At 35.6% G+C, this 22,106-nt stretch overlaps 1 protein-coding gene across 1 annotated transcript in view; it reads left to right on the forward strand.

The window, feature by feature from the left end:
• DTNBP1 (dystrobrevin binding protein 1) overlaps positions 1–22,106 on the forward strand; it is a 69,064-nt gene that overhangs the window by 25,984 nt on the left and 20,974 nt on the right. Inside the window, exon 7 of the mRNA XM_005149880.3 lies at positions 4,701–4,723. Coding sequence (XP_005149937.1) covers positions 4,701–4,723 — 23 coding nt within the window. The remainder of the gene's footprint in view (positions 1–4,700; positions 4,724–22,106) is intronic.

Consider the following 22,106-nt stretch of genomic DNA (forward strand, 5'->3'; position numbering starts at 1 on the left):
TCTTGTTAGGTGTCAGAAATACTTATAAATTGCACATAAGCAACTGTACTTTCTTGGAATGTTAACTTTTGTTTGTAAATTTATTTTCAGCTCAACATCTATAAACACATTTCAATGTAAGATCATCCAAATTTAGTCCTCAGTTTTTACCGTCCCTGTGCTGTCTTGAGATTGTCTTTTGCTTATGCATGGGTCTAGAAGTTTGAATTTGTTGTCTGTTACTGTCAGAGCTAATGTTACACTATTATTCCTGACATTCATTTATAACTTTGTTACTTTCTTATCTGCCTCCTCTTTTCTTGAAGGTAAAATACAGAACTGTCAATTCTGGCTGCTGGTATCATTGTAAAGAATATGGTATTTCTGTGGTCTCTATTCAACTGAATTCCCTAGCGTTTGCTACATTCAGAAAATTGATTTTAGTGTTACAGGCCTTTGCAAGGTACAGTAGAACCTGATAACTTTGTCATACTTTGAACAAACTAAATTCCAATACTCCAAGTGAGGTTTCACTAGAGCAGAGGGGCAGGATCACCTCCTTCGACCTGCTGGTCATGCTCCTTTTGATGCAGCCCAGGATACGGTTGGCTTTCTGGGCTGCAAGTGCACACTGAAACCAGCTCATGTTAAGTTTCTCATCGACCAACACTCCCCCAAGTCCTTCACAGGGCTGCTCTGAATCTCTTCTCTGCCCAGCCTGTAGCTGTGCCTGGGATTGCTCCAAACCAGGTTGTTATTATTAGTAGTAGTAGTAGTAATTTAGTATTACCTTAACTTTTTTCAATTATTAAACTGTTCTTACATCAACCCAATGGTTTCACCTTTTTTCCAGTTCTCCTCCTCATCCCACCAGGAAAAGGGAGTGAGCAAGTGACTGCATGGTACTTAGTTACTGACTGGGGTTAAGCCATGACAGTGTGGCTCAGGTCTTTTTTGATGAGATGATTCAGAAAAGTTCTCAGTGACATCTCTTGCCTTAACAATGCTTTGATTTAATTTCTTTAGGTTATTTTGAACCATGAGATATTATCAGCTGTGCCTTTTTAGACATGGTACATAGGTGGGTTTATAGTCAGATTTGCCTATGTCCATCATGCTTAGAAGGGACTGAGAATGTCATTAGTGTGTGTCTTATGCCAGCATTAAAATATATCTGAATATTATCTCTGTCCTGACTTAAGTGTTATCTTGAAGAAGTAGGCAGGCAGGCTTACACAGTTGGGGTTTTGCCGGCAATTATTGACCTTTACTTGCTGTTGTCTTGTTGGTAATTTTCAACTGAATTTGAGACATATAGAATTTCATGGAGTAATTAATCCCCTACTTATTTTACAGAAAAAAAGTGAATGGAAAGGGAGCGTAGAAAATTATTGCCTATATGTGTGGCCAAATGTTTTTCATGGGCATAACTCCAGTGTAGATGAGGCCTGTACAGCCTCTGAGGAAAGAAGCTGGGTTTAATTAGTTGTGCTGTACACTGAACAAGATTACTTTTAAAGTGCTTCGGTGCCTTTATAGTCTGATTATTTTAGTTCTTTTTTTTCTTGCTTGATGGTGCTAAACTTAATCTTTCACTGAGAGAAGTTATGTAAATTATACTATAATACAATTATTAATTATTAAGTGCTTTATTCTGAAAGCTGTTAACTGTAAAAAACCTAAAACCTGGTTTTGTAACTAGCCAGATTTGTTGGCACTAACCTAAATTTAGTTGCTAAAGTAAAAAAGCATATAGTCAAGATGTGAAATAGTAGGTTGTATTGATGAGTGGTCAGACTCAATATGTGAGTTCCTTTAATCTGGAGTGGATATTGAGCAGCCCACACCAGGCTTCAAGAGCCTTCATGTGTAGGGGTAAGCACATGCTTTCTCTCTGATAATAATGGATATTATCTCATGCATTTGAGAAATGCATGATTTTTTGGATGAAAACTCTAAAATTCAGGGACATTTTTCTGTGAGAAGCTTTCAATTGCCTTAACCTAGCAAATGGAGTAGCAAGGAAGGCTAAACTTTTCTGCAGAAAGCATGTTAGGGTAATGCACTTTTGAGCTGAAGCATTTGGCAGAGCTCTTCTGCTGAGACGATTTATTGCACTGCAGTTTTATCTTCTAGTATGATGTTAGTATGCTATCTATCAAAGGTGACCTCTGCTGTTGTAGCTTTTGTAGAAAACTAATGTGAAATACTATCTCAAAGAATGAACAGTTTAAAATAAAAACTAATACAAAAACATAATATCAAACATCAAAACATCAAAGCTGGTAATTTAGTATGTTAAGATCTAAAGTAGTAATTGGCAGCAGCCTGAACTACTCATCCAGTCCTACTTCCATGCAGATTTTCCCTCCTGCTTGCCTTTTAACTTCATTTTGAAGATGATTGTTTTCCAAAACTGTTTTCAGTTTAATCTTTTTTGTTGTGATTACTCAAGCTAACTGCTTTTTCTTTTATAGAGTGTCTGTGTTACAAATATATAGTTTTCTTCTTAATGTAAGTTCCATGTATTCTGCAGATGATGGTTTGTCTCTAGGTTATTACAGAAGATATAGGAGGTATCTTCTTCCTGACAGCTTATCAATAAATAGAAGTTATTTACTTATAAAGAAGAGAAATATCATACTTTGTAATACAGTTTTCTGTACATCTGTCTAGAACTTTGTAGTTACACATCTGGAAAATGTGCTGAGACTATCTTAAGCCATCTGTTTTTCCAGTGTCTTTACAAGCCATTGTCTCCTTTCTACTTCTAGTGTCTGGTTTTTACCAAAGGTCTCGATGAATGTGATTTAGGATTAAGATTTTAAAACTTCAAGGTTTTTATTTGGATAACTCAAAAAACAAATTCTTCGTGTTGCTGATGCAGAACATATTTTCAATAGGCCTATTTTTAAACATGTATTTCTAAATGTATGTTTTATTAAGAGTGTTGTCAGAAGCTGCAAGATGTGATTGATACATTCATATTGTCTTTGGATCTGAACTTGTGTGGGGATACTAGAAATCCAGATCCTTAGATACCAAATCTGTATTTTTGCTGTATGCAAACATAGATATTTTAAATTTTTCAGAGGTATGCCTTCTAAAAAAAAGCTTTGTCAAATGCTCATTTCCAGCTTTCTTAACAAATGGCAATTATATATATGGATATAGTGACACCATCTAAATGCATCCACCCTAAAAATATTGATGTATTTTGAAAGGGAAAATTCTGGGGGCTTAGGCAAAAGCAATGAATATCACTGTCAGTTGGATATGGTATTACCATCTTGTTTGCTAATCTGTTTGAACACAGTGACAGTAATTGTTTCGTCTTCCCTTTTGGAGACAACTGTCATAAGACCTTCTGATTTTAGGCTCAAGTAGCATATTTTTTTTCCTCTTACTTTCACAAGATGTTTCCTCAGTATAGATTTTGTTTCAATCTGTGGAAAACAAGCATTTCCTGTGATTCTTGTTTTCTCAGCTAGTATGCCATTATTGAAAAATGAGTGCAACTTGCGAGAGTGGTTAAGGATTTTATAATTATATTTAGGTAGGAAACACTTATTACGGTGTAAATCTGCAAATCACAGATGTTGTGAGGTAGATTTTATTTTTCTCTGGTAAAAAAAGAAATAAACTAGCTTGGGAAAGAGATGTAGGAGAAGCAGGAAGGGAAATATATACTCACAGGATGTTACAACAGGCTTCTCTACTGTGAATCACACTATAGCTTATTTCCTGGTAAAGCACCCATTCTTTCAAAAACCTGATTTTTGATGACAAAAGTGGGATGTTCGCTGAAAATGTGGAGGTAAATGTATTCTCTTGCTTCTTTTAGATTATTTTGTCCTGCTTAGAAAGAAATTGGTTTGGGTGCAAAACAGTTTTGTCAGTTCCTGATGCAAATAAATCCCGAATTGCATTATCTGTTAAGTAGAATGAGTCGTTATGGTACAGCATATATATTGTGAAACCGTGTGTATGGTAGGTGACTCAAGGATGACTGAAGCATGCTTAGTCTGTCGATAGTAGAATAATTTATCTGGACAACTGGTAGTTTAGGGTATTTTTTGCTTTCAAAATTCAGAATGCAACTGTGCAGTGTGCACAGTTTCTTAGCTGGAACATGAGTACTGTGGATTATCTCTCACATTATTTTTGTCGTATCTCGTATTATTTATGTATCTTTCATTTATGTATCTCTCATATTATTTATGTGGCTTGAAATCCTCTCCTTAGGAGTGTTGCTGTATGCCTCTATTGTCTTCAAAGTGTGTTATAGCTGAGTGATATTGTCACATTTTTTTCCTTCATGGTTGCCAAAAGGAATTTGGATACCATTGATGCAAATGAAACACTAATTAATATTCACTGTGCTATGAACTGGCAATGCTCTGCTAAGTCCTGGATGTTTTAGTACCTAAAGCCTTAGGAAGTCTTGGGTAGTTTTGCAACAGTGTATCTAGAAATTCTGTGGCTAGATATAAATGGACAATATTTGTATAATTGCACATGTTTATTAGCCTAATTTCTAAACAGGTTGATTGTGTTTGCTTTAGATAAACACACTTAGTAATATTACCTTTGTATAGGATGATAATCAAATACATTGGTTTTCATTTCTTAATGAGTCTTAAACTGTGTAAAATATCTCCTGTAGATCTAGATGTAGTATTTCTAATTTTTTTTTTTTTAATTCTGCTTTTCTCCAACAGGAAGGAACTTGAGACCTTCAAAGGTAAATTCTATTTTTAATTTTATACTTGAATGTTTGCCAGAGTTAGTAATTCCTGTATTAAGTGAAACTAGTAAGGAACTGTTCCATTTCTACATTTGATAATTTTATGTCAACCCAGCAGGCTGTTTATTTTTCAGTTTACCTGCTCTTGTCATTGATCTCTTTGGGAGAGTCGTAACTATAGGAAGAATGGTTCTGTTGCATTAGCTTCTGATGTCTTACCTAGGTTTCAGAGATTCTATATCCGATTCAAGCCTTTCCCTTGGTGTGCAGTTTTGGAAGTTGAGGTCTCTGTCTTCCACCAGTTGATGTCTTTTCTAGCATGAATATGTTTTTGACATGTGTCACAGGCTGTTACTTGCTAGACTTAAGGTATTTCTAGGAGATTTTCGCAGTACTGTTGTATCAGATAAATACTATTTTTGTAGCTCAACCGTATGGATATACATGTTGAAACATACAAATGTCTGTCCTAAGTAATACACAGTGGCTAAAAACTTTGTCATGTACTATTGCTTTGTCTGTGGTGTGTAGAGGGAGCACATTATAATTTTCAGTAGATCTTAAATTCAGGCTTACTCTACATACTAATATAAATGTTTTATCAGCTTGACAATTGCTGTTGTCTTTTGCTTGTAATAAGGTGTGATTGGTTTGGTGATTAGTCTTTACTTCTGAGAATGAAGTCAAGTACATTGACTTACATCAGTTAATTGTGTCTTGAAAGAAGGAATGGCAATTTCTATCAACTGCATTCCTCTGCCTTTTCAGTTCATTACTTTCTCATCTTTACATAATGCTGAAAAAGGAAAATAATAAAGCTAACACTAACAGACAACCAACACAGATTATATAAAATGACATTTTATCTGTAGCTTACCGTAACAACCCGTTTTTTGATTGCTTTGATAGCTTTCAACACAGACTAACTTAGTAGAAAACCAACAATAATGCTAGGTTCATTCTGTTCCAGAGCAAGACAACTTCTTTGGAGTACCTGGCACTTGTGAGAACAGTGAATCTGTTTTTTCATTTGTTTGTATTGATTAGGTAGTTTAAGTTTCTGGAAGCCAGGAGGATGTTTTCCAGAATTATTTTTCTCTTCGCTTCTCATTTTTACAATAGAGATTGTAAAACTATTTTACAAAGTCAGTTACTTTAATGGAAGAGGAAGGTGATAGCTATGTGTTGACCTTGAAATTAATAGCAAACTACGTAACTGGTTCTGTGATAGATACAAAGGCATACACATTCCCAATCCTAGTTACCAAAGGCTTGTCTTGATAGCTGAGAGAAGATTTTTAGTTTACTACAGAGGGAACATTGCAAACAGATGCCAAAGGGGGAAAAAAAAAAGGTCTTTGCATGTATCTTCACTGGACAGTTCAACTGCAGTCTGTGGCTAATGCAGCCAGCATGAATAGGAAGAAGTAGGATCTAGTACTGTAACAAAGACAAGACCAGGTTAGAGGATACTCTAGGTCTGTTGGACAGTTTTGAGCCAACTGATAAAATTTACTCTCACCACACTCAGAAGAATGGACTGCTGGAAAAGCACAGAATTACAGATATTTTTAAATGGATATTAAATAACAGCCTAATTTCTGTGGGCTTTTTTGTACAGTGAACTAATGGACAAGCTTATACCTGGATGAAGAGAGAGGAGTGATAGCTAACAAACTTTCAAGAATAGTCATATCAAGCAAGCCTAAATTTTTTTTGCTGTAAGATTGCAAGAACATACTTTAAAATAGATACTGTATTTTGACTTTGGTTTGCGCTGTCTTGCCTGACATTTTCTGAGGAAACAGAATACTAAACAGCAATTGCATGGCTGTTCAGAAATAGATACTTGGAGGAAATGTTTTAAAGTTTTCTTGCTTATTAAGTTGTTCTATGTCAGATCTGATGCTATTTGTAATTTTTGATGCTGTATTATGAAATAGATGTGTTCATTAGATTGGCTTCAGTCAGTCTTTTTCCAGCCTTTTGGACCTTTAGCCATTTTCTGAGTATCTGGCATATATTTCATCAGCTGATTAGAAACAAGGACAGTAAGAGCTTCCTGATTGTGAAGGATTTATGATTACATAGTGACAGATGTTTTTGTGCTACACAAGTTTTGCCCAGTCTGACTGGTGGCTCCTTTCTGCACTTTTCTGGTTTAAGCTACTTCCAAGGCTCTCTAGATTTGTACAAAAAACTATCTGTCACTTGATTTACTTTAGTTTTGGTTGATGGAGCATGCTGAAATAGCTCAGTAGATGGCCATAGAAATACTGACACAGAAGAAGGAAAAGACATCAGCAAACGCAGGAGGCATATGTAAGTTAACAATGTGATACATCTATCTAAAATCCAAATACTTCTTCTGGTAGTACATTAACTAAGACATTTTAAAGTTGAGGTGAGGAAGTATTGGTACCATTATGTAAAGCTTTTATGCTAAGATCTTATCTTGCTTGTAATTCTAGTTTCCTGTATTCAAGAAGGGTTGGTTCCAGCTGAAATCTGTTAAGTAGTTGGGTAGATGATTCATTGCATTTTTATATTGCAAGTATAGACTTGCAAGTATGGACTTACGTCCTCAACTTCTTGCTCCTTGCATAACTGTCCAGAGTGAAATGTGTTCATAAACATTCAATTTGTAAACTACCCAGCACAGGGGCTAGGAAAGAACTTTCAAAATACCTCAATATACAGTTGCATCTTTCAATGCATGTTCAGTTGAAATCATTGTACATTAAATGGTGGCTTAATGGAAAATACCAGAATTGCCAGTTTTCATAATAGTAACTTGTTCTTTGTGAACTTGAATGCCGTATGCTGAAAAGCGTTGGCTTCCAGATTAAGGATGGTAAATGTCTTGCATAAAAATATGTTTCATAAGTATATAAGTTCATTCTGTCTTAATCTGTAGAAATTGAAGTACCACAAAAACATTCCTTAAATATGTTTGCCAGAGGGAGTAAAAAGAGGGTTGTGTGCACTTTTTTCAGTGTCCAGATGTAATTCTCATGTTCACCGGTATGGAGTTCTCATGCCTTGCTCAGAATAGAAAGTCAGTTTTACTGGAATTAAGAAACTGAATGGTATAGTCTGTGAGGATCACAATAGCATATCACATGAAACTGGAATTCAGTGATCCATCATTTTCATTAAAAAATAGAAAATATTATATATTGTATACTATATTATATAGAATTTTTTTTATATAATAGATATATAATTATATATTGGCTCTGACCATGAGAATGCAGGCCTGACTTGCAAAGCAGGTGGACAGCTTCACAGGTCTTCCAGATTTCTTTTAAAACTTTACTATCCTGGAGGCTTGTGTATGCATAAATATACATAGATACACTAGGTGTAGTCTGAATGGGACCACTAAATTTATTAAATCTTCAAAGGTGTATAACCTTATAAACATTTTAAGCACCCTTGGATACCTAATATTTACCAAAGACTTATTTTAATATTGAAACAAAATCAACTTTCACATGACCAAGATACAGAATGGTTTGCTGTTTCATTTAGATCTTCCTTTTGTGTGCACTAACGTACAAAGTGGTAGTTTCTTGACCTATAAGTATATTTTTTGAGGATACCAGAAGGGGCTCGAATAAAGCTCAGTGTATGTACTTGCTTGCACCATGTAAAAATTGTTGAGAATCCACTAATGCTCTTGCTCATTGATGTTATTACCTTAAAGTAGCATGAAACAAGTATGTAATACTGTTTAAAGAAATAATGGACTATTCTTTTATTTGTCAATGGAGATACTGTTTTAGAATTTGTTCCTGCCTTTTTTATATTCTTATTACAGGTCATATTCTCATCATGAAAAGTAGATTTTCTTCCTTTAAGACTATTTACAGATCTAGACCTTCTTTGTTGTTTATCATACCCATAGTGTACAGACACAGGACAAATCTCTCCTGTCTCCTTTCTTTCAACTTCAATGGTTTGCTTTACAACGTAAGCATAGCATATAGTAATTTGTGATGCTGATAAAGTAAAGGTTAGAAGCTTTCCTGCTTCTTTATATTAAACCTATCTCCCTGAAGAAGTTAGAGAGTGAGTGTGTGTGGTATCCCTGTTGATACTGCTACAGCGCTGGTGTTTGTGTACCTGAAGTGTGAGTGTGTACTAGGACAAAACATCTCAAAGGTTGCCTAGTTCATTTATTTTAGTAATTTATCTTTCAGAAAGCTTTGCTGTAGAAGATGATGAATTAATGAATTAAAACATGGGGTATGCCATATAAAGTAGTCTGCAAGTTTCTTCCTAGCATGCATCAGTTTCAGTATTTGGAGAATTGCTTTCAGGGAGCAACTTCTGTTATAGAATCATAGAATAGTTAGGGTTGGAAAGGACCTTAAGATCATCTAGTTCCAACTCCCCTGCCATGGACAGAGGCACCTCCCACTAAACCATGCCACCCAAGGCTCTGTCCAGCCTGGCCTTGAACACTGCCAGGGACTGGAGCATTCACAACTTCCCTGGGCAACCCATTTCAGTGCCTCACCACCCTAGCAGTAAAGAATTTCTTCCTTATATCCAATCTAAACCTCCCCTGTTTTAAGTTTCAACCTGTTAGCCCTTGCCCTATCACTACAGTCCCTAATGAATAGTCCCTCCCCAGCATCCCTGTAGCCCTTCAGATACTGGAAGGCTGCTATGAGGTCTCCACGCAGCCTTCTCTTCTCCAGGCTGAACAGCCCCAACTTTCTCAGCCTATCTTCATACGGGAGGTGTTCCACGCCCCTGATCATCCTCGTGGCCCTCCTCTAGACTTGTTCCAACAGTTCCATGTCCTTTTTATTTTGAGGATGCTAGAACTGCACATAATACTCCAAGTTAGCTTATGCTCAGTTATAGTAACATATCCTGGTGAGTTTACTTCAGACTTTATCCAAATGGGAACTGTATACATGATAGATTTTAAAATTTAAAAAAAGTCCATTTTTATTGAAAAAACACAACAAACAAAACAACCAACCCAACAAGTGTTTCGGATTAAAGGCTTTCAGTTTGTTTCTGGATAGAAAAATAAAGCAATAGAGGCCATTTGGAAATCATCAACACAGTGCTTTAGGACAATGAAAGGTAGCAAAACTTTGTAAGAGCAGATAGGCACATGGCTTTGGCAGCTGAGTCATGCATATTTTCTAAGCTTTAACAGGATTAATTTCATTCAAGCTCAGGGAAACAAGTTGTATGACCATTTTCAGCAGTTCTGTTTACAATACAACAAAATAGGTTTTCAGCCCTTTAGCATCAGAGATCTCTCCCAAACAAGTCCTGGTAAGTTTTGAGAGCTCTATAGAATCAAATAATTTGGGTTGAAAGGGACATTAAAGATCATCTGGTTTCAACCCCTCTGCCATTAAAATACTATTTCTGAGAATGAGGCTGGTAAAGAAAGGTGTTTTTTCTTGGTTCTCTTTTCAAGGTTAAGTCATTAGGTTGCATTTGATATGCAGATCTTTTGTCACCCCTCTTCATGCCTCTAAGATACTTCTGTTGAAGTTACAGTGTTCCAGTCCTTTCATCAGTAACTTAAATGTATCTAAACTTTAATTTCCTGGCTTTCACTGTTCTGTTTTCTAAGAGCACATGGTATTTGTAGCAGTCTGTTGACTCCATCCTTTTGTTCTCTTTCTTGTGAAATCTACTCACCTCAACAAATATTGTGTCAAACTGTTTTGTTGGTTTGTTTTTCTTTTGTTTGTTTTGTTTTATTTGGTTGGTTTTTTTTGTTGGGTTTTAGGTTTGTTTTTTTTTGTCTTCTAGTCTGGGGATCCTCTTTATCCTGTTGTATTCTGCTGGCTGTCAAAACAAGCAACTTTTTCCTAATCTTCACCCTGTCTTCTAGATGCATGGGTAATATGCAGTGGAGATCTTTACAGATTGTGGTTGACAAAGCTCATACATTCAATGATGTAACTGTTCTAGAAGTTGAGCTGTAATTTTCAGCATTCAATCCTGTAAGTTTCTTCTGAGCATGAGTAGATGACATTGTGGCAGAAAATCATACCAGCCATTTACCATTTCCAAATATACTGCCACAGAGTCTGTAATACTAGGGACATTCAAGTTTTTTAATTACTGTGAAGAATTTTTTGTGGACAAACTGTCCCTAACCAAGTTAGTTAATAAGGATAGTTTTAATTGTTGTATTTTGTGATTTTGGCATTTCAATGACTCATTTGAATAGGAGAGGGAGGGTGGGTTTGGTTGTTTAGGTGCCTCTTCCAAAACATGCTATGGAAAGTAGGCAGTGTTTCTGTTACAAGTGTTCCCTGAATGTTTTAGAATTTATTTAGGTGACTATGGTCAAAACTGTCAATATTTAAACCTTGTAGCATAGATACAAAAGAAGACAAGTTCTCTTTTGGCATCCTAGAAAACAGTTGGGAAATACTTGCTTAATTCTGTTATAATAAAGCTAAGGTGAAGTAAAAAAATTCAAGGATATTCAGGTTTCAAGGGTTTTTCTCATTATTTTGCTATGAGCTGAGAATATTTTGGTAGATTTCTAGTTAATAATGTATGTTACCAGCTTTTTTTTCCATCTAGACTATGGGAGGAGGACCTTACAACTTTGGATGTCCTATATTGTCTGTGGCAAGAATTAACCAAGACTCCCACATGTGATGACCATTCTCTTGACAATGGAACTATTTGAGACTCGGAAACTTGTAGTCAAACCTTGAGTGAAAGATAAATAAGTTTAACTACTTAAGTCTTCCATTTTAGTGTGATAGGATAAGGCAGATAGCAAAGAAACCTAAATGATAAAATATCTTTATTGCTACCTTATGTTTGATTTTGCTTTTTGTGTTTTCAGGATTTTAGACTCACATCTGTTTAGCTTTCAGGACATGCTTTGTAAAGCTAGCTACTTGTAACTTCTTTTTGCCTTCTTTGAAATAGGTATGGACTTCAAGCCTTTAAAAATAATGAAAAAAAATTCTTTTAAATAGAGAAATTTAAGGAAGGTTCTATTAATTATTTCAGTCTTCCCCAAGAAATAATTAAAGCTTTATGCATTGGGGCAGACAGCACCAGCATTGAAACATAAAAGCTTTTAAATATACATTCCTGTAGCCTGCAGATGGACAATGCTGAGTTTCACACCTCTCATTCTATTTGGCTGTGTTATCAGACTTAATGACATACTTTCAGAACTTGTTCTGGGTATAAATATATACATAAGAACAGCGGGATTTTTTCAGTTTTCTGTCTTGACAGAAGTTGCGTGTGGTACAAAAAAGCATCAAAGTGATTGCTTGCCTTCTGCTGACCACTTAAACATGACTTCTTTTTGAATTGCAGCATTATTGTATTGAGCACTAGGTGGACATGAAAATTTATTAGCTGCCTTTCACAAGAAAACAAAACATTTGCTGAATTAATTATGGTGACTGGGGTAAAACAAATTACGAAGGATAGTATATTGTATATGCATTTATTTTGCAGATGGCTGGAAATAAATTTGTAACCTAATAGGTTAATGTCTGCAAGTGTCAAGTCTTCAGGGCCGACAGCTTTTTCTATGCAGGAAATAGAATTTGCATTTCAATGAAAGGAGGGGAAAAAGGGTGGGGTTAGTGTATTTAAGCTGCAGGAAAAAAATATCTACAATTTTATCTTCAATAGCTATATCGGGAATGCTGTTTCCCATTATGTTTTGCCAAAAGGTGGGCTGCACTGTCAACTAGATTAGTAATGGGATATGGTGGGGAATTATACCCCATCTACCAATTTTTTATTAGTATTCCACTGGTGAGGAAAAATCAGAGCTTCTTTGATAGTGGCAGTACAGGTGAGGGTGGATCTTAGTCAGTCATAAAATGGCATCCATTTCTAAGGTGGATATATATATATTGAAACGGGTCTGAATTTCCAAAGCTGTAAATAGTGAGTAGAGTTTTTAAAGGAAACCTAAAATTTAGCAAGGGATGCTATAGATACACCAGATTATTTATGTAAAAACTAGATAATCGCATCTCCTTGGAACAAATGCTGTATGCCATTGCAACTCAGCTGATCAAAGATATGGTTTGGTTCTGTCACCCCAGACTGCTTCTGTTTTTAATGCTTTAAATGCTTTACTTTTTATTTGTTATGTGTTGTGACCATAGTGTAACTTTCTAAGTTGCAAATTTGGTAGTGCTGTTTGTTTGTTTGTTTGTAATATCTTTGCTGAGCTAGGTTTCAGGATTTTGTGGTGGCTATCACCTGAACGTAGTATTCAGACAATGAGTTAATATAACCCATAGAATGCTAATGCTGCAGATGCTGCTAAAATCCCATGTTTATAACTTTTTTTTGTTTAATGCTAATTCTGACTGGGGAAGAGTGGAGGGTAGGAACACTTTATTCTTTTTTTAAAATTGATCTACATGTATTTTTAGAGAATCTTGTGTTTTTTTAATGTGGCAGCCTTATGCTCTTTCATCCTGTCTTATGTTGTGTTGTGTTCTGAAGGAGCTAGTTTATTCTCCCAGTGCATTTTAATATTGCTGAATTTATGTAGCTTTTTTTTTTCCTGGTGTCCTCCTCCTTTTGCATTTTAGTGTTGCACTAAGTCAAAAGCCCTTTTGGAGGTCAGATGTATCACAACAATTTTGACATCACTGCTGCTTAAAATAAGATGGCTCTTGGAGGTGCAGGTACCTCTGAAGTTGGCTGCAGTAGAAGTTGGCCCTTTGCTGGAGTCAGCCTTGCAGAATCCTGGTTTCGTAAGGGTTGAAGGACCAGCACAACAATAGGGATTTTCTCTGGCTATTGCCAGAGTGAATAGCTAACTGTGTGGATAATATGAAAAAATTTCATGGCAACATAAGTCTTGTCATACTCAGTTTATGTAGAAAAGAAGCATTTAAAGGTGTGATATTTTAATTGTCTGTAACGTTTAAATGACTGCAGTGGAAAAAATAGAATCTGATTTTGTCTGCAGCTCTAACTTCAATTCATCCTTTAATTACCCAAGTCCAGACTGAATGCTGGGATTATCTCTTAGTTATTATTATTCTTTTAATCTTTCCCCTAGATATATATGGTGTTATTTTCATCAGTGAAATAAATGCGAGTCTTGTAGGCCTATACATTCTTGGTAATTCTTCCTCTAACAATGACAACTGTACTCTGTATTTTGATAATTGTCACCAAGAAGCTTTTCAAAATGTGATCTTTTTAAGTAAAAGAAAGGAATTGTTATGGCTATCATGGTTTGCAGCAGCACTGAGCACCCTCCTAAACTGAAGAGGCAATGCGTATCAGTGTTCCCAATTCTGAGCAATGCCTTACAGTTTTGGAAACATAAATGCACCGTTGTGTAACTGCAACATCACCATAACTGAAGATTTTCTGCCGTATGCTGCTTCCGCAATTTTTTTTAGCTGCATAACCATGTTTTGAATTTTTCATGAAAATGTAGTCCGGCTATGTAATAGGAAAAAATCAGTTTTCAGTAGAGAAGACTGCTCTTAATTTATCTTAATATCCCATCCTAGATTTTTAATATTTTATGTGTGAAGTAAGAATAGTATGTGATCTGGTTTGTGGGATATCTGAGCTGAGCCATGTTAAGGAAAAATATTTGAGGGGAGAGCTTTATGAATCATCCCCTAATAAAAAAAGAATTTGGAACCCTTCTGCACCATTTCCCTTGCTTCTAAATTATTTTCAAAGGCTTCTAGCTGTCTGCCAAATAAACACATGCTGTAACTGCATGTTATCAGATTATAACCCGCTGGGAGGATTTCTGTCTTTGTATCACCCCTTTATTTAGCAGCATGTGGTACCTTCCCAAATACATGCATGCATTTCTGGTACAGCCCAGCTGCTGGTAGCTTGTGCTCAGGTTCTGGAAAGGCGCTGAGTTGAAGTATCCATGTGTATGCATCTGTGTGTGAGTGACCCACTGAAAGCTGGCAGTCACAGTATTACTCCTTTGAAAAAGCAGCCTTCTAGCATCGGTCTTTGTTCTGCATCAATGAAGATGTGCATCGGTGAAGCTGCTTGGTAACTGGAGCTTTCACTTGACCAGGACTGTGTTTCTTTTTACTTGCTTATTTCTTACTGCCATGTCATCTCCAGGAGCCCCTGAGGATACTCAGAAGAATTCATGTAGGTGGAACTTTATTATCACATCCATTATTTGTCAGCTTAATTTGCCAAGTTAATGTAAAATTCAAAATTAAATTAAATTTAGCTTAATTAATTTCCTCAGCTGCCACAATTGCCTGGTTTGTAAAGGGTGTGCTGTAAATGGGAGGTTAATTGCCAACTCGATTTCACAAATTTGGAAGATATAGTGACTAAATATCTGTTTTGTCAGAGCTTTTGTTTATTGCTTTGCTTTTGTCTGTTTCTGTTGCTTTGCGTTATTGTCACATTAATATTAATCAGAATTAGTAAAAGAACACAAATACATAGCAAAATTTAAGCAGACTTGTCTGAGGGTGGGGCGATACTAGAGCATGAGGAGAGACAGAGAATTATTATCTGAAGATAAAACCAAATGTAAAAAATTACAGCAGTAAATTCATTTGTATAGGTGCAGTCATGCTAATTCTTAGTTTCCTTCAAATAAATAAAATAATAAATGATTAAAGCATATGTTCTTAAATGAAGCAATTAATATTACTTATATCAATAAGAGCACCCTATGTTATATGAAACAATGTTCTTAATAATGCCATTAATAATGTTTTCATGATGTTAATTTGTAACTAATGATGCCTAGAACTGTGCCTTAATTGAAATGGAAATAAGATGTGATTTCTCCTCCAGTTCTTTTTACGTTACTTTATATAACCACTGGAAGAGTTGTTTTTTTCTGTTACGATTCACTGGGATTTTTTTTTTTTTTCAGTTGATGTCCAGGACCAAAATATTAGAGTAAATTTAACTATTACATTATTTTAATAACCTGTTGGAGCATGCCTTTATCAAGGCTCTACCTACAAGTTGTAATTCAGACCATTAAATTAGATCTTAAATGACAGTGTGAAGTTGAATACCTTGTTTTAAGCAATTCATCTGATATGGGATAACTCTTTACATTTGTATTGATATAAATAGTTCATTTATCATAATAATTATTTTCCATAAATCTAGACAGAGTAGTTGCCTATTAAAGATGGTAAAATTTGCTGTCTGTTCTGCTAAATGTGGTTCAACCACTATGCAAGCAAAATACGTGGTGCTGGTATGATCTGTTTTGTATCCTTAGCTACTTTGTGCATATTGACAGAAGTTGCCTTTTTTTTCTTACTGTTGTTTCCTGAAATTGAAATGGAAGTATGGTGAATGGTATGGTGGTGCAGCTGTGAATCCTTTTTTCCTTATTTGCAATCATATCGTGGGCAGTAGAATAGCTATTTTGTGCATGGGCCATGGGCCAACCTTGAAATTATACTACTATAAGGATTAGAATTGGAGAGTATTTCTGAAATGTGAGCTTTAGCAATATCAGTTCTCCAAGGACTGCTGGAAAGAGGTAGCAGTAAGTAGAAGCTGTGGTGTCAACATGGATATCACCTCTTTAGTAATCAGGATTATTATAATTTTTTTAATCACATTTTCTTTCATAGCTTGGTGAGAATAAAAGTAATACAAACATAAAAATGGTTTATTATATTTTTATGAAAAACTGTTTGCTTACCACCTATGTAGGCTGAGGTTAATGAGAAATTAAGAAATATACATCTACCTGCTGTTAAAAAGATTGCTTCCCTCTGGCAGGATCAGATGTAATACTTTTTTGGGGTGCTGGAAGACCAAATGCTGTAGGCTTTTGTGGCCTCTGCATCTTGGTGTGAATGAATTTTTTAAGTTTTATAATGACAGTATTCTTTCTTTTGGCATGCTGCTTCTATTTTATTCCATATTAGAAATGTAAATGGAAATGAAGACATTTCATCAGTTTGATTTGTAGCTAAATAAATGTACCGTAATAGATTATATGCTTTTAACATTTCTTCCAATGGCACTATTTTTTTCTGTAGTGGTACCATAAATACGATATTATTCTGGTCCTTACAGCATTCAGAAATAGTAGAATTGTTTCAAAAGCTGCAGTAGAAATAATTTATTCCTTCTTTGTAATGTGTTCTTACATACATCTTAGTCACGCCTTTCACAGCAGTGTGTTATTGAGCTACTTGTGCTGCTCAGGTTTTAATGATTCAGGTGAAAGGGCGGATGGCTGAGGTGTATATGTGGGTGTGTGAGAATTCCAAATGTTTCTTTATCCTGGTCAGTAAGTGAAATAAAAATGGAAATATTCTGGTAAAAAAATCTGCCTTATTTACAAGTGTTATGTGTGCTGTGTCAAATTGTATCAAGGCATTAGAGCTGAAACTGTACAAACATAGTTCTCCAGTACTGTAGCTAGCGTAGCATCTTGTTTGTAATTTATTTGTATTTTACTGGGCAGGTGAATTAATAGTCTCTTGGAAAATAGCATTGAATAATAAAAATTGAATACTTAAAGTGAACTATTTAAAAAAATCAGTGAAACATTTTTGTAGATAATTTTTCTAAATTAGATATTTCTAATAGAGTGAATTACGGTGGAAAGAGCTTAAAGGGCAGTTGTGACTAAATGAACCATTGTTTCATATTTAATCACTTGGGTTACTCTGTGGATTAAGGCAAAATACAAATCTTGTGGAGATGTCACTCAGCCCTTTTTTCCTTTTATGCAGAAGGCAGCAAATCCTATTTTGACGTTGCATAAATGAGACATAATCAAAATGTAGTTGGCTGTGTCTCATTTTAAACAGTTTCTGGCTTAATTAGGTGATTATGTAATCACTCCAGACCTCACGCACCAACATTTCCATTGGCTCGAGAGGGTTTTAACACAGATAACAATCTTAAATCCTCATAGATTCATTATCTCTTCTCTGGTTATCAGCCATTAAAGTGAAAAACCCATGCTTCACAGACAACTAAAGATACTTTAGAAGACAACTAAAAATACTTCAGATAATTTTCAATGTATCTTGCACACTAACACTGGTAGGAAGGGGAACTGGTGGTACTTCAATAAGCGCAGGTTTTTATGCCTCACCAGTGATCTAGGAATTGTGGATTTGCAGAGCTCACTGTCCCGATCATAGATGTAATGTAATTTTTTCAAGCCAGTTTAACCATATAGTGGAACTAGAAGCATGGGCTTTTTGCCTTTGTTTTAAAGAGTGCTGTTGAGCTGTCTGTGCAGTTAGTCTTGCATGCAGCTTCTGGCACTTGGTTGAGCACAGGATCCTCAGGAAAGTCCTGCAAGTTCAGCTTCTATCTCCAGAAACCTGTGTGCCTGGGAGAAGCCTATCCACCTTAGGGGTTTGGGTGACGTATTTTCCCTTTTTGGTTGTTGGTACCTCTTCGGAGGGTTGTCCTGCCAGTCACTTACTATCTGCTTCTCATCACACCCAAGCATGTTTTGGATGCAGAGCTGTAGGAAGACTGGCAGAAGAGAAAGCCAAGTCCTTGGTTTTCAGCACATCTGGGGAGCCCTAACTGTTAACGAAAACTTCTAGTTACAGAATAGGGAGAAATCCAGAAGAGGTACTTCTCTCTTTTTCTCTTGCACTCCCTGCATACAGTTCAGGGTGCTTTTGCACAGCTGAAGATTTCTTCTGCATATTAATGGTTATTCAGTCTAACGGTTTTAAAATTCATGAAATGAAAATCAATTTGTCATATGGAAGAATTGTGGACTAACTCTACAACAAGAAAAAACAGCAAAGGTTTTATCTAGCACAGACCAAAAAAAGAATGTATTTTAAGTCATATCTCATAGAAATTTTGAAATATTGAGGATTTCCAAGACAAGAGAAATAGACTTATTTTAAAAGGAAAGTTGTAAAATGCAAAACAATGTCTGAAGGTATTTTTAATTGTTTTGAAAGGTATTAAAAATGTCATGAATGAGTATCAGAAAAGCCAGTCTCTTTGAAAGTTCTACTGAGGAGATAATCATGATAAGAAGGCATTTTAATTTTAAATTACTTTGAAAGTAGATGTTTTTTGAATTGACATTATGGGTACTATGGAAATTTTACCATGTATGCTGCTGCTTTGAATGAAAGAAATAGTCTGGTATGTTTCTGTAAGCAAAGCATTCTTTAAGTATGATTCTTATGCTTAAGATACAAGTAATATGTATGATTCTTTAATATTAGTCTTCAAGAAATACGCACTAGATCTAATTCAGCTTTAACTTGCACATTCTGTATTTTTTCAGGCAGCAGCACAAGTATGAAATTTGAGTATTAAGAACATGTGACTCTAGTAACAGTAAAACATGTAGAAGATAGTAATAACTTTATAGATTTTGTCATCTTGTAGTTAATAGCAAGCCAAAAAGTTCTGCAAGTGACAGGTTAATGAGTGAAAATTATATAGGAGGAGAACAATTTCGGTCATGAAGTCGCACTTGAGAAATGGACTATTGAGATTAATTCAGCTGTGAACAGGGTAAATACCATGCAGGGTGGATCAATCATGAGATTTCCAGTGGACAGCTGCAAATGAGGTGTTAGAGAAATGACTGAGTTATGAGAAGAGAGTTTATTTCACAAGATGCTAGGAGAGCTTGGCTTTCTTGATGGAGCAGGGGAGGCAAAGAGACTTTTGCATGTAAACATACTGAAGGAATTATCATCAAGAAAAAGAGGAAAATTCCTGAAAGGCCAGTGTACATTGGTGTGGTCTGGGGGTTTGTTTTGTAGTGATTAGTATGCCTCCAGCTAATTGTTAATTGTGTTAAACTGTTCTAGTATTAATTCAGCAGAGGCTTTCTTAAATCCTAGAAGCACTGAAAATGCTGTTGCTGTGATACTCTTCAGTGTTTTATTTTGTCTAGTGTCAGTTTTTTTTCTGGCTTGCTCTCATGAAATTACTGGGGAGGAAGAACATGCAAGTATTTGAACTAGTTTTACTGAAATCTGTTGGGCAGGAAAGTTTATTTCGTAAACTGTTGAGTTTGTGAGTTTTTTGGAAATTGCTGCTCTTCTGTCTACAGAGAGTGAGAATGAATAAGTCCATGGTATAAATTTAGTCTAATGACTAACCTGGAACTTTGTTATAAAAATGTTAATTTTGCTATATTCTGTTAATTTGATCCCTGTTCCAGTGATATCCTTGTTCATCCTTCTTTGTTTTTTGATATAGAGGCAACATAACATCTGGCTGCTGGCAAAAATTACTGTAAAGAATTTCCATGAAAGCTGCAAGATTGTATGTAACCCTTAACTTTGTTCAAAAGGACAAATCTGAGAAAAATATGGAAAAGTGTTTTGATTTTATCATTGCCAGAAGACTTAACCACATATGAAATCCCAATTACTGACTTTAAAATGCACAGACCTCTAATTGCATACTCTGGTCATGTCCGTAATAAACATGCCCTTTTATATTCTAAGCAGAGGGGACAGGATAAAGTTAAAAAAAAAAAAGTTTGGGTTTCTTTTTTTTTTTCATATCACTTAAAACTTCCACTTAAAAACATCTCTGTTTGCTAGGAATGCCTCTTTGCCATGGACAAAAATATGCTGGTTTACCCTTCATTTTCAATTCCATGTAGTATAAACTGTTATTTTAGTTTCATGTTTTACTAAGCTTTATGGAAAGTATTAGATATCTTGCATAAACATCAAGCTTCCGTACACTATAGCACTGTTTTTAGAAGTGCCTTCCTTTTTTCTTGAAGTACAAGTTGCTGATTTCCCTCTGCATTGTAAATGGAGTGTTAGTGGACATCAGTGTGATCTCTTATGTCATGACCTAAAAAGAAAACTCGAAAATTCTGTGTGCCCTCCCTTCCAGACTCTTGGACAGCTGCCAGAACTCTTTATTAAATCCCACAAGCGGTGGTACTAGGACAGTTTTTGCCTTAAAAGATAGGTAGAGTTGCATGCGGATCACCGAGCTAGCATCTCTAGCAGGATGGAGACAGATTTGCTCTGACAATATAATGCGCTTTGCAAGCTTCTATTTTAAGAATTCTTTGTGCTGTGGTTTGGGCTTTTTTTTAAGACTATATTGGACAAGTATTTTGTTTCTCTTAGCAGTCTTACACTTCAGGAGGCTCCAAGCTCATACCATCATTGTTAAAGTCTGCAAGTCAGAAAGTGCATTTACCTGGAGAAGCGCTTTTCACGACTACTCTTAACATGGCTCTTTTATGTTTTATAGCTCAGCTACTTCATGTTGTTCTTTTGTACTGTTACCTCTTGGTTAGGTACAATCCAGTTTGTGTAATGTCTGAGAAGTCATTTACTGCAGGACTTCCTATTTCATATCTTTACAAAAATCTTGGGGTGATCTGAAAAATGAAAGTTTTGCATTCATCTTTAGGGCGAGTGCAGCAGGGTCAGTGAAAGTGCAAATGGTACATCTCTGTGCTGCCTAACTTGATAATCCTCGACTCTGATCTCCAGATCTCTTCTTGAATGAGAAGGTAGCTCAGTTTCTGGGTTCTGATGGTTATTCTCCTGTCACTGAAATGAAGATATCATTTGTAATGACAGGATGGTTGAGCAGCTTGTATTTTGGGAGGCAGGGGAGGAGTGGTATTAATATGCTGTATCAGTTTATATAACCTTGATGACTCCATGGATGTACGTTATGCTTCCAGTACTGCTGATTTGACTGCTGCCTTTCTTTCTCTCACATGACAGATCTGTTCCTATAGGTAAATAAAGGTGAAGGGTGAAATCTGTTCAAGTGCCTAGGACTTTTTAAGAATATATAAACAAAATTAAATGTGAAATGCCCTACATTGAAGTCTCGCTTTAAATGTGAGCAGAACTCACTATCTCCTTATCTGATTGTGAGGCGTATTTCCAGAGTATCATCAGATGTGACCTATAGTATTTTAGTCTGGTTCTCTGTAAATATCTGAAATTTTACCTGTGGTTTTAAGAATAGCTTTTCTTGTTTTAATTTATAAATACATTACTGTATATACATGCTTACAAAATGCAGTCTTTCTCAGGCTTTTTTCTGACATATTTTTCCCGAGGCTGAGTATCATAATTCAGTTTGCTATTGAGAAAGCATTAAGCTAGTGTTAGAAAAAGCAGGCCATCAGTCTCTAATAGCTGCTGCTATGATTACAGCTTTCACTTTAAAAAATTGATTAAAATAGCAGTATGCACGTATATAATTTCTGACCTATTTTGAATCATAAAAATGGAAACTACTACCTTGCAAACTTCTTCAGCAAAATGCAGTTCATTCTAGCTCTCTAATATTTAGTGTTCATAATTGACATTATTTGTAATATGTTGAGTACAGTACATTTGAGAACTTACACATTTATCTTTATTAGAATTGACTTACAGGTTTTGCATCTGTA

Source organism: Melopsittacus undulatus, chromosome 1 (assembly GCF_012275295.1).
Source record: "Melopsittacus undulatus isolate bMelUnd1 chromosome 1, bMelUnd1.mat.Z, whole genome shotgun sequence".
NCBI lineage: Eukaryota > Metazoa > Chordata > Aves > Psittaciformes > Psittaculidae > Melopsittacus > Melopsittacus undulatus.